We start from the raw sequence: 14,247 nt of genomic DNA, 5'->3' as shown, positions 1-14,247 counted from the left end.
AGGCATAAAGACAAAGATAACGGGAAAGGAGACAAGGAATATAGCAGACAAAGGATGTCAACCAAGTTTTGGAAACTGGACAACTGGTAACTGACTTTGCACAACAGAAAAAGCTGAAACTGCAGCAGCTGTAAAGCTGCAGTTGTAGGACTTGGAGAAGGCTCCTCTCTTGGAAATATTTCTGAAGGAAAGGGTGAACTAAAAACAAATATCTGATTCAAGGTTTGAACAGAATGATTAGGTTCCAAACCCCCTTCTCCCAAAGCATAGCCAGGTAATTTCCCTCCTTGACTTAGCAAAAGATTTACAGGCTAGAGTGGTCTGCAGGGACTGTGGGGAGGGGTGAAGAACCAAGAAGAGAATAGGAAATGTCTTGGTGAAACCAGTGTACATACTGAACCCTGAGACATCCAGCCTGGTTCTCAAAACACTAGGTGATGATTAGAAAATTCTTTTGTAGGATACTAATTAACTCCAAAACTGCTGATTTTTTTGTCAATCCCTTAATGAGAAAAATCATCTTGCAACTTTAACTCCCTAGGGAAAAGCTATTAGTCAACAAACTCTGCCCACACAGTTTCCTAACAGTGCTTAACTCTTAAGTATGAATGGTTAGCCAATGATCACCAAATATTTGAAGTCTTCACTACAAATGCCAGAGAGGAAAAAAAAAAGTAATATGAAAGGAACAAAAAACAAAGGCAATGCATGAAGAAAACTCTAAAAGAAAAAACTCTAAAATCCTAAAAAAAGATTTTTATATCCACGAAACAATAGTATCTATGCCAAAGAAACATTCAAAGGACAACAGAAAAACAAATAAATGAACAAAAAACAGAGCTCCTTGTAATTAAAATGTGCAGGAAAAAAAAAAACTCATTCCATGATTCCAAACATAAAATAGAAGAAATCAGGTAAAAAATTATAACAAAGATAAAGAGATGGACAAGAGAAAAAAATTTTCAAAGAAATAATATTAAAAATTTCCCAAAATTGTAGGGCATGAATCTCCATACTGAAAGGTCCCACCAAACACCTAGCAAATGAATTTTTAAAACTCTACACAAGGTATATATCACTGTGGCATTTCAGATCATGGGGAATAAGACAGGAACCTAAAATTTCTAAGGAGAAAAAACAAGTCACATACAAAGGAAAGAAAATGGCATCAGTTTTTTACTAGCAACCATAAGACAGAAGACCTTCAAAATTGTTTAAACTTCAAATTCTAAATAGACTAGTTACAAAAAGCAGGAGTATAAAAAATATTTTCAGACCTGCAAAATTTCAAAAAATGTATCTCCCACATACTTTCCTAGAAAGTTACTAAAAGCTAAAACTTGAAAGGAGATGCTATAGGAACCAAGAAATGGGAATAAATAAGAGGCAAAGATATGGTACAGTGATAAAGGAGGACACCAGGAAGATAGCCATTCTTTGAAATTCAAGATGGGAGCAAATATGAAGGACTCCAGTAAAGAAGTCTCTAAGAATAAAATGAAAGTGTTTGGTTGAATTAGTGATAGATACATAACATTATGCAACAAACAAAAAAAAAGCAGTAAACTTCAAATGAAAGGCTGTTCAAGAATGGAAATGGAATTATATTTAAGAATGAACACTGATTAAACAAAAATTGTAATAAAAAATATTAAAATGATTGAAGAACAGGGAGAAGAACATGAGCTAAATGTTCCCCTTTAATTATACGCAGGCAACTAGTAGATACTACATAAAATTGGGGAAAAAAATCAAGAAAACAGAATATGCAAAGTACTTGGGAAATATGCATAAAAAGAGCAAAGCAAAAGATTAGCCTAAAGACTAAAAGAAATACCTCTAGAGAATGGGAACTGGGAGCAGAGAGGAACAGAGAAGGATACTACTTTTTTATTATATGTTTTAAGGTATATGATGTTTTAAAGCTATTTATGTTTATTCTGAATATAAAACCAAAAATCATATACTCTGTAACAAAATACTAATGTATTTAAGATATGCCTCACTGAAGATACTAAAGAATATACATATTGCCTCATAAGATGAATCATAAAAGTTTGTTGATGGCCATATCACATTTCCCATAATACGTAGTCCACATGCACTTCAAGATCCTAACCTCTCCTACTTCTGAACAAATAAACTTGACTTTATTACTATGAAGATTTTAGTCTAACGTCTTCAACCCAAATATTCTTCACCTAATCTTGCTTCTTTCTCTTCATCGATATTTTCCAAAGCTACATTTTCTATCTATGCTTTGAATCTCATCACCTCCAGGATCTTCTCATTCCTTCCTTCCTCCAGTTACTCACTCACTACGTTTACTCACTACAAACCTGCTCAGAAGTTTCCTATGCTCAAAGGAAAATAAAATCTTCCTTTAAAATAACAAGGAGCAAAATTACAGACTAAGAAGCTTCAAGCTTTCCCTGCCTCACCGAAAAACATCAAAAACACAAAAACTAACTAAAATATCTTAGAGGGGCTCTGGAAAACAGTCAAAGGTCTACAACCATGCAAACACCCAAACAAGAAAAAGCCACAGTCAAAATGGCAGGAAATTTCATGGCATTTTTACTTGCCTTTCCCCACCCACTCCCTAGTGTGGAGCAGTTTTGGTCTGGAGAAGGTGGCAGCCCAGATTCCTGCCTTGAACCACAGAGAACAAACTAGACTGTATTTGCAACATTCTAACCAGTCTGGGGGCTGTCTGAAAAACTGGTATCTGTCTCACCTAAACCAGGCCTCAGGGGGAAGAAATTAGCTGGCACTGCTGTTGAAAGCTGCAGGAGGACTACAGTTCTGCAGATGTCTAGGGCAAGAGATTAGAGGTTGAGCCATACAACATACATCCTGAGGCTGCAAAGAGAAGTTGAGGTGACAATCTTTGGCAAAGTAAAATATTCAAAAGAAGCCATGTATATAGGGAAATCAAAAATCCATACACAGACCCAGGAAAGACATGCTCAGAAAATACACAAAAGACAAAACTTTTCACTTTGGGTTGATACAAAGGCTTAAAGAATGCCTAGCTTATTAGTGAAGGTCCTTCTCACCACTCTGCAAAGACTGGGAGAGGTGGTTGTGTTTTCAAATGCCCAACTTTCATCAAAATATCAAAAAAGCACACAGTAAACAGGAAAGCACGGACCATTCAAAAGAACAAAATAAATCTCTAGAAACTGTCCCTGAAGAAACATAGGCATCAGATGTACTAGAAAAGGACTTTAAAACAACTGCTCTCCTATGCTCAAAGAGCTAAAGGGAAATACAAAGAACTAAAGGAAATTTTAAAAACAGTGTATGAACAAAGTGAAAATACCCACAAAGAGAAATTATAAAAAGGGCCCAAACAGAAATTCTGGAGCTGAAAAATATGATAACTGAATTGAAAAATTCACTAGAGGGGTCAACAACATATTTGAGCAAGCAGAAGAAAAACATCAGTGAACTTGAAGATTACAGACATTTGACATTATCAAGTCTAAGGAACAGAAAGAAAAAAAATGAAGGAAAGTGAACTGAACCTAAGGGATTTATGGGACATATCAAGTGGATTAATATATGCATTAAGGGAGTTGCAAAAGGAGAAGAGACAGAAGGTGGCAAAGAGATTATTTGAAAAAATAATGGCCGAACAACTCTTGAATTTGCCCAGACATGAATCTATTGATACAAATCCAAAAAGCTCAACTAATTCCAGGTAGAATAAACCCAATTAGACCTACAGCAAGACATATAATCGAACTTTTGAAAGACAAAGAGAGAATCTTCAAAGCACCAAGAAAAAAACTCATCACATATAAGGTATCCTCAATGAGAATATCAGCAGAGATCTCAACGGAAACCTTGGAAGTCAGAACTCCAGTGGGCTGAAATACTTAAAGTACTGAGAGATTAAAAACTGCCCTTCAGACGTGATGGATAAATTAAGACATTTCCAGGTAAACAGAAGTTAAAGGAGTTCCTTATCATTACACCTGCCCTACAAGAAAAACTAAAGGGAATTCTTTAGGTTGAAATGAAAAGCCACTAGACAATAACTAGAATCCATATGAACATGTAAAGATCTCTGGTAAGGTAAACGTGGGCAAAAATTTAAAATAGTATTACTGTCATTATGGTCTGTAACTCCACTTTTTATTTGCTACAGGATGTAAAAGAGAAACGCATAAAAAAATCATTACAAATCTATGTTAATCGGTATACAATATAAAGATATAATCTGTTACATCAATAATATAAAGGGGGAACAGAGCTATACAAAACCAGCTTTTTTTCTAAGTGATTGAAGTTAAGCTGGAATCAGTTCAAAATACATTGCTATAACCTTAGGATGTTGTAAGTAATCTCCATGGTAACCACAATCAAAATACCTATAAACTATCAATAAAGATAATGGGAAGGGAATCAAAACACTTCACTACAAAAAAATCAACTAAACGCAAAAGAAGGCAGAATGAAGGAAATGAGGTACAAAAGCTATAAGACATACCAAAATATAATAAAATGGCAATGCCCTATAAATAGTTACTATAAATGTAAATGTATTAAAGTACCATGGAGTAGGAAGGCACAGATTAGGAGAATGGATTGGGGGGGAAAAAAAAAAAACAAGATCCAACTATATGCTGTCAAAAAGAGATTCACTTTACTTCTCAGGACACACATAGGTTGAAAGCAAAAGTATGGAAAAGATATTCCATGCAAAGAGTAACAAGAAAGAACTGGAGTGGCTACACTAATATGAGACAAAATAAGTCAAAAAAGGTTACAACAGACAAGGGGTATTTTATATTGATAAAAGGTTCAATCTATCAAGAATACAATTATATACTGAGAAATAAACCTCACCAAGGAGGTAAAAGCCTTGTATGCTGAGAACTACAAAACATTAATAAAGGAAGCTGAAGACGGTTCAAAAAAATGAAAAGATAACCCCAAAGAAATGGAAAGATAACCCATGCTCTTGGATTGGAAGAATTAATATTGTTAAAATGGCCATGCTACCCAAAGCAAGATTTAATGCAATCCCCATCAAACTACCCATGATACTTTTCACAGAACTAGAACAAATAATCCTAAATTTTATATGGAATCATAAAAGACTCAGAATTGCCAAAACAATCCTGAGGAAAAAGAACAAAGCAGGAGGCATAACCCTTCCAGAATTCAAACAATACTGCAAAGCTGGGCTTCCCTGGTGGCACAGTGGTTGAGAGTCCACCTGCCGATTCAGGGGCCACAGGTTCGTGCCCCGGTCCGGGAAGATCCCACATGCCGCGGAGCGGCTGGGCCAGTGAGCCATGGCCTCTGAGCCTGCACGTCCGGAGCCTGTGCTCCGCAACGGGAGAGGCCACAACAGTGAGAGGCCCGTGTACTGCAAAAAAAAAAAAAAAAAAAATACTGCAAAGCTACAATAATCAAAACAGCGTGGTACTGGCACAAAAAAAGACATATGGTTCAATGGACAAAATAGCCGAGAAATAAACCCACAGACATATGGTCAATCTTTGACAAAAGAGGCAAGAATATACAGTGGGGAAAAGACAGTCTCTTCAGCAAGTGGTGCTGGGAAAGTTAGACAGCCGCATGCAAATCAATACAGTTAGAACACACCCTCACACCATACACAAAACTAGACTCAAAACGGCTTAAAGACTTAAATACAAGACATGACACCATCAAACTCCTAGAAGAGAACATAGGCAAACATTCCCTGACATAAATCGTAACAATGTTTTCTTAGGTCAGTCTCCCAAGGCAACAGAAATAAAAGCAAAAATAAACAAATGGAACCTAATCTTAGAAGCTTTTGCACAGCAAAGGAAACCATAAACAAAACAAAAAGACAACCTATGCACTGGGAGAAAACATTTGTAAGTGATGCAACTGACAAGAGCTTAATTTCCAAAATATATAACCAGCTCATATGACTCAATAACAAAAAAACAAACAACCCAATCAAAAAATGGGCTGAAGACCTACTTAGGTCTCCAAAGAAGAGATACAGATAGCCAATAGGCACATGAAAAGATGCTCATCGTCTCTAATTATTAGAGAAATGCAAATCAAAACGACAATGACGTACCACCTCACGCTGGTCAGAATGGCCAACATCAAAAAGTCTACAAACAACAACGCTGAAGGGGGTGTGGAGAAAAAGGAACCCTCCCACACTGTTGGTGGGAATGTAAATTGGTGCAGCCACTACGGAAAAAACAGTATGGAGGTTCCTCAAAAAACTAAAAACAGAGTTGCTATATGATCCAGCAATCCCACTCCTGGACATACATATCCAGACAAAACTAAAATTCGAAAAGATACATGCACCTCTATATTCACAGCATCACTGTTTACAATAGCCAAGACGTGGAAACAACCTAAATGTCCACTGACAGATGAATGGATAAAGATGTGGTATATACATACAATGGAATATTACTCAGCCATAAAAGAAGAATGAAATAATGCCATTTGTAGCAACACAGATGGAGCAAGAGATTATCATACTAAGCGAAGTAAGTCAGAAAGAGAACAACAAATGCCATATGATATCACTTACATGTGGAATCTAAAATACGACATACATGGACATAGGTAGAAAACAGAATCACAGATATAGAGAACAAACTTGTGGTTGTCAAGGCGGAGGGGGAGTGGGGGAGGGAAGGATTGGGAATTTGGGATTGCAGACGCAAACTACTGAGTTGGCCAAAAAGTTCATTTGGGTTTTCCCATAAGATGTTACAGAAAAACCCAAACAAACTTTTTGGCCAACCCAATATTATACATAGGATGGATACACAACAAGGTCCTACAGTATAACACAGGGACCTATATTCAATATCCTGTGATAAACCATTATGGAAAAGAATATGAAAAAGAATATACATGTATAACTGAATCACACTGCTGTAAAACAAAAATTAAGACAACACTGTAAATCATCTATACTTCAATAAAAATTTAAAATAAAGAATAAAATTACAAAAATACACACCCCTAACAACAGAGCCTCAAATATATGAAGCAAAAATTGACACAGTTCAAGCAGTTCTGCAGTAAGAATTGGAGATGTCAATATCCCACTTACAATAAAGGACAGAAGAACCAGAAAGGAGAATGATTAAGGAAAGAGGACTTTGACAGCACTATAGAACAACTAGACCTAACAGATACATACAGAACATTCCACCCAATAGGAGCAGAATACATATTCTTCTAACGGAAACATGGAACATTCTCCAAGAAAGACCATGTGATAGGTCAAAAAACAAGTCTTTAAAAATTTTCACAAGATTGAAACCACACAAAGTATTTTTTCCAATCAAAATGGAATGAAATCAGAAACCAACAACAGAAGGCAAACTGAAAAATTCACAAACACATGGAAATTTAACAAAACACTGAATTAAGCAATGGGTCAAAGTAGAAATCACAAAGCAAATTAGAAAATACCTTGAGATCAACAAAAATGAAAACACAATACACTAAAATTTATAGGACACAGAGAAAGCAATGCTGAGAGAGATTTATACCTGTAAACAACTACATTAAAAAAAAGATCTCAAATCATAACCTAACTGTATGCTTTAAGAAACTTGAAAAAGAATAATAAACTATATCCAAAGCAAACAGAAGGAAGGAATAACAAAGATTAGAGTAGAAATAAACAAAATATAGAATGGGAAAACAACAGGGAAAAATCAAAAATAAAAGCTGGTTCTTTGAGAAGACAAACAAAACTGACAAGTCTTTACCTAGACTGACTAAGAAAAAGAGAGACTAAAGTCACTAAAACCGGAAATAAAAGTAGAGATGACTTTATAATCACATATAGAACCTGAAATGAAATATGCTGTAAACCTGCAGGAGGAAGAATAAAAAGCAGGATCTTAAATAAAAAGCTAAATTTAAAAAATCAAAAAGAAAAGTGAGACAACACTACTTATTTTACAGAAACAGGATTATAAAGGAATACCGCAAACAGTTGAATTCCAACAAACTGAATAACCTAGACAGACAAATTCCTAGAAACATATGGACTACTAAAACTGAAATGAGAAGAAACACAAAATCTGAGTAGACCTAGAAAAAGTAAGGAGATTGAATCAATAATCAAAAACCTCCCAACAATGAAAAGCCCAGAACAGAGATTTCCCCAGTGGTCCAGTGGTTAAGACTCCATGCTCCCAATGCAGGGGGCCCGGGTTCAATCCCTGGTCGGGGAACTAAGATCCCACATACCACAACTAAGCCCATGTGCCGCAACTACTGAGCCCCCATACTCTAGAGCCTGAGCAATACAACTAGAGAAGCCCACATGCCACAATGAAGAGCCCACAACGAAGACCCAACACAGCCAAAAAAAAAAAAGATCCAACACAGCCAAAAAAAAAAAAAGCCCAGAACAGATGGCTTCACAGATGAATTCTACCAAACAAAGAAGAATTAACACCAATTCTTAAACTCTTTCAAAATAGTGAAAAGGAAGGAATACTTTCTATGAGGCCAGCCAGACGAAGACACTAAAAGAAAACAACAGGTATTTTGCAACAGCAAAGAAAATTTATGGTCACATAAAAACCTGTACAAAAAGGTTTATAGCAACTCTGTTTGTAAATGCCAAAACACTGGAAGCAAACCCAAATGTCCTTCAATAGATAAATAGAAAACCTGTGGTACATGCATGTAATGGAACACTACTCGGCAATAAAAAGGAATGAACTTTTCCTACACAGAACAACCTAAATGAGGCATTATGGTGAGTGAAAGAAGTCTCAGAAGGTTACCTAGTGCATGTTTCCACTTATATGACATTCTAGAAAAGGTGACAGATCAGTGGTTGTCAGGTCTTAGGGGTAGAGGTAGGGTGTGACCACAAAAGGGAAACATTGAGAGAGTTTTTGGTGTGGTCCCATGTCCTAACTAAGGTATATCCTGTATCCTATTCTGTTTCCTGATTGTGGTGCTGGTGAAACAAATCTTTACAAGTGTTGTAACTCACAGAACTGTATACCAAATAAAAAGTCAACTTTGCTCTGGTAATTTTAAAAAATAAAAAACTTTAAAAAGCTGGTCATATTCATGTTAAATGGCCAAATGCCAGATGTGAGCAAAAGGGTAGGACACTGAGCTTGCCATCTTCCTCTTACAAATGATCTTCCTCTGAGTCACCACCTCTGAATCCTTTTATTGTTGTGTTAAATCCATTTTGTCCTGTATTTTGATTACTTTTTAAACATGCAATGACCTCCCTTCAACCTTCCCCAATTACTCTGTTGACACTGAGGTAGGTATGTTTAACCTGCTTTATTTCTCCTGCCTTAAGAAAAATAAAATATCTTTTCTTAATAAATGTTAAGTACAATAATATGCCTGAACAATTTCTTCAGTTATTATAAATTATTATAAAACTGTGTGGTAACTTTTTAGAATTCATTTACCAAAACAGATTCTCAAACATGATTTATTATTTATGCATTCTGAAAATTATTTTAGATAAATATTGACCCCAAAAGTCATCATTTTGGTCACTTCCTAAAACCGTATTTAACACTGGAAAGTGATTTACCAAAAAATATTTTGCTATTCTAGAGTTCTGTTCTATTCTATTAAAAGTATTCTTCCATTAATATAAGTCAAATTGATTCTAAAGATTTCTTTGCTGAAATATCCATATGAAAATCAAAGTGAACAAACTTCAAAAGACAATGAACTGATTTCATATCAGCAGAGTTACCCCAGTAGATAAAGAAAGCCTTCACCATTAAGAAAGGCCTTTAAAGAATTATGCCCATTCTCTTTGCTCTAATATACATGACTTACTTTAATGTAGTAATGCCAAAAGAATTATCATCGCCAGAAATTATACACAAGCCAAACAATAAGATTCTGATTAGTGGCACAAAAGATCAAAATATATATCAATTATAAACTTATAGGAGTTGATTTGCAATTAGAGTCTCCAAATATAGATTCCAGAATTTTCACTGAGTAAATGAGTTCTCCAACTAGTACCCACTCATGTATAAGTGAAATAATTTCAGCTTTAGAAAACTCAGCTGCTTTCTATCTACATGACCTCATTTATACAGAAGGAGCCTCAAAAATTTATTTTCAGATGCATATTTAACTAGAAGGCTAAAAATCAGGTAGGGGTGATATTATACTATCAATTTAAGTATGCTGTTACAGAAATAAGAACATAGATTAGATATTAAATAAACCTAATTTTAAAATGCAACTAAGCTAGCACCCAAGCCAACCCATCCAACTATACAACGTGTGTGTATGTATAAATCAATAAACAATATCACAGATAAAGAAAACCAGAACTACCTCAATAAAATGAGGCAGAAACCTCAAACCACTTAAGTTTAAGGGTGACATTTTAGGTAGCATCTCTCCCCACCTGGCCTTTTCTTCTGTAAAATGGAAATGTAACCTCTTCCAAACCAAAACGCATGGTAAGAACTGTTTCTACTTTTGCAAATAGGTATTTATCTTAGTTCAATAAGGAGAAGGAGAAGGAAGTAAATTCCTTCTCTGTGCTAAAGTATTAAAAAGCAGAAGTAAGTCTATGAAAAGCATCTAAAACAAACCAATTATAAAATATCAAATGACCCCAATTCTTATACCTATCCAACTTCTACCTACAAAACCATATGTGATAACTTTTACACTTGGTAATTTCCGAAAACATACTAATGTGGGTGACATTTCCAACCAGATGTTCCATTCTCCAGACCACATTCTCAAACGCTGGATCTGCTCAAACTACCTCCAATTCGAAAGAATCACAAATAGCCTGGATATTTGTTATATTTATCTAATAAATCAATGGAAGGTACTTTTAATAGCAAACAGTCCATCAGCGTGGCACTTTGTGAACCAATACACATCCAGCAAAGAAACATCATTTATAATTGGTACATACGTTCTTTCCGGTGCTCAACTAAGCCCACAGCCTGCTTTGCTGAACATTTTGCAAACCAATTGTCCCCAAGTAAAACAGTGACTTCATTAGTATGGACAAGTTTTCCTGGCATGAAGGCAAAGGGGCCAAATGGTACCTATTGTTTAAAAAAAAAGGGGGGGGGTCAAAAAAATTAAAAACACTAAAAACTACATTTTATAAAGCAGCATTAAAAGCTCTGTGTGAAGGTCCTTTTTATCTCTACACTAGGAAAAATAAAATGTCAATTTCATGGAAATTTAACATTATATTAAAATTTCACTGGGAAAACCTATAGAAAGTTGTTTTAGGTTAATAAATCAACATTAAAACAAGAAAAGAGCATATTTACATATAGCTTTCAGAGAAATTAGTGTTGCTTCCGAATGTTTATATTTTTTGCTCATTCATAAATCTAAATGAAAGCAAACTAGAAATAAAACGTTAAGTTAATAAAGAATAACTTTGATTTTTAAAAACTGAAAATTATTTCTGAGAAAACAGTCTCTTTTTTGAGCGAAACAGGAATTAACATATACACAGCTTTAAAGGGTTTACAAAATTTATGAAATATTTGAGCTGGTATAATAAAGAACAATATATTTTCAAAATATTTGGGCTAATTTAATTAAGAACACAGTCTTTATGAAAAAGAATATTTATGCAATGAAAGAATCTAATTCAGGGCTCATGAACAGACTGCTATGTTGATATGAAACATCATGCAAAACAAAAATCAGCAGCACCTTTTTATATAAAATCAATGTTCTAGGGTTTAATTCTGTGAATTACACAATATTATGGTCTATTCCTGCTCTGGCTAACAGGAAATGACTACATGCCATATTTCTGTTGCAATTAGTTTTCTAACATAGTAAATTTGCATACCAAATATGTCAAATTTTATGCTAACATTTATGCCATCATAACATGATAATTTAATATAAATCTGAAAAAAGGCAAAGTACATACCAACTATTACTACAATTAGTGTATTATTATAAAGTAAAACAAAAACAAACCTTCCTTGCTATGGTAGCTACCTCTGATCGAGGCCATCAGGAAGGCAATTTGTGAATCAATACACATAAAGCAAAGAAACATCTTTTTACTCTACACAGTTAATATCTTTACAAAAACAACATATTACTTTAAAAGAAATACACCAAACATACCATGATATTATAAGACAACTTATCAGGCAAGGTACTGAGTCTTTCTTCAAGGGCATTATAGTCATTATCTACTTTCTTCCTGTTGACAAAAAAATACCAAATACTAAATTAATACACAAATTAACAATTCCTCAAGTAGCCTATGTATCATAAGACAAGCTAATCAAACACCTAATTTTAGCAATTTAAAGATTAAAGTATTTTTTAATTTTAAAATCGTGTTTTTACAAAATTTAGCAACAGCATTATTCCACCATACATTTATCAAAGAATTAAGACTCTCAGGGACATTAGCTTTTAGATGTAGGACACACACATCTTGAAAATTAGTGTTTCCTAAGGTAGAGGATCATCTGAATTAAACAAGATTTGGAAATCAAGGGAGACAGTGAGTTTGGAGGGACACGGGCTCAAGATGAAGGAAGAAGAGTTGATAAAAGCTTTTGAGTGAATAAACACTGTTTTTGGAATAGAAATCACGAACACAAAATATGATCAGATGCTTCAGTTCTCCTCGGAAAACTTTAGGTTGAAAAATGTGGTAGAGTCATCAACCCTTCAGTTACTCATACTAATGTTATTAAGGTGAGAGACAATCAATCAGGGGCTAAAAGAAATTAGGTAGAGGTAATATAAAAAGCATTTCGATTGGGCCTTGGTGTCTGTTCCATGTTTTATCTAAACAGAACTACCTAAATAAAGTAATTTCAAACCACTAAAGGATGTAATTCTGTAAGAGCAGAAATGGTCATATGTTTCCACACTGTGAACCCTACTCAGTTCTCACACCTGCTGGAACTGAATAGCCCTACAATGAGATACCTCTTTTCAAACCTTCTCTGGATATGAGGTTTCCTAAGGGTTGCCTGCTAGGCTGCAGGCTGCAAGCAAAACCAGAGCACTGAAATTTTCTTAAAGCAGACGGGTGGTGGTCTCAATTTTTAAAAATAACAAAAACAAAAAACTCATCATTTCAGCAAGTAATTTAAAAGAACATGTAGATATTGTCGAATTAAAATTAGAATAAATTGCAGCATAGATAATCACTCTCCAAATAATAAAAATGGCTGCTTTATAAAAACCATGGAATTGGTTTCAGTTTACTCCTTCGCTCCCCTAAAGCAACAGTAACATAATAAAAATCATCCCATTTAGTCTTAAAAATATCAAGGAATTTCACATATACATTGTCATTCATCCTAAAATATTCCTGCAGTAAATGTCACTTGTCAACATTTTCCTCTTACAAAAGAGAAAACAGAAGGAAAATGGAAAAAACCACACATTTAAGAGAAATTAGATCTACTCTGTCAAGAAGAGGAAAGCAATAAGCAATGACCTTAACATGGTCTTCTGACCTGTATTCTTTCAAGCAAGGCTTTTCATTTTCTAATGTTCTAGTGCTTTTTAAAGAATTTCTTCTCGAATCCTTTTTTATAAATAAACATAAAATGTGTTTAAGGCAAAAATGATCCTTCTGGATACATTTTTATATGAATAAAATGTTAGGAAACTTCATGAACAGGGCTATATACCAGAAAGAACATGGCTTTGAAGTCAGACCAGAGGGTCAATCCCAGATTCATCACTTAACATAAACAAATTAACCCTAGTCTTAGTATCTTCAATGGTAAAATTGGAATAATGCCTAACTATCGCACAGATTCAAAGAGGACTAAATATAAACGGTCTAACACCCTGCCCAGCACTGAACACCTACATTGAGCATCCAATGACCCTTTTTCCATGAAGTATCAAAAAACACCAATTCTAAAATTTTAAAGAAAGACTATATTACCCACTAAAATAATTCTACTTTGTCAAATTCATTCAATTTGACACAAATAGCACAACTTACTGCTAAAAGTATAGCTAAATGTAACAATTCAGGAAGCTTCTGGAAACAGGATTGGCGCAAGTAATAAATGGGATACTGTCCATAAAGATCTGATGTGACACAATACCTGCACACAGTGAACTCAATATTAAATCTACAAACACTAGCAGTTTTAGATAAGTAATTTTACAAATGCTTAGATGTCTAAATGTTCCTACAATTGTTAAACAGCTAGTATTCAAGTTAGCATTCAATATATACTATTCTGGTAA

At 34.6% G+C, this 14,247-nt stretch overlaps 1 protein-coding gene across 1 annotated transcript in view; it reads right to left on the bottom strand.

The window, feature by feature from the left end:
• Positions 1–14,247, bottom strand: part of URI1 (URI1 prefoldin like chaperone) — a 75,805-nt gene that overhangs the window by 24,622 nt on the left and 36,936 nt on the right. Inside the window, exons 3-4 of the mRNA XM_079906864.1 lie at positions 12,139–12,217; positions 10,946–11,081 (exon numbers count right to left, since the gene is read on the bottom strand). Of these exons, the coding sequence (XP_079762990.1) occupies positions 10,946–11,081; positions 12,139–12,217 (215 nt within the window). The remainder of the gene's footprint in view (positions 1–10,945; positions 11,082–12,138; positions 12,218–14,247) is intronic.

Source organism: Stenella coeruleoalba (assembly GCF_951394435.1).
Source record: "Stenella coeruleoalba genome assembly, chromosome: 20".
Taxonomy (NCBI): Eukaryota; Metazoa; Chordata; class Mammalia; order Artiodactyla; family Delphinidae; genus Stenella; species Stenella coeruleoalba.
This window is presented reverse-complemented; position numbering and strand designations above follow the sequence as displayed.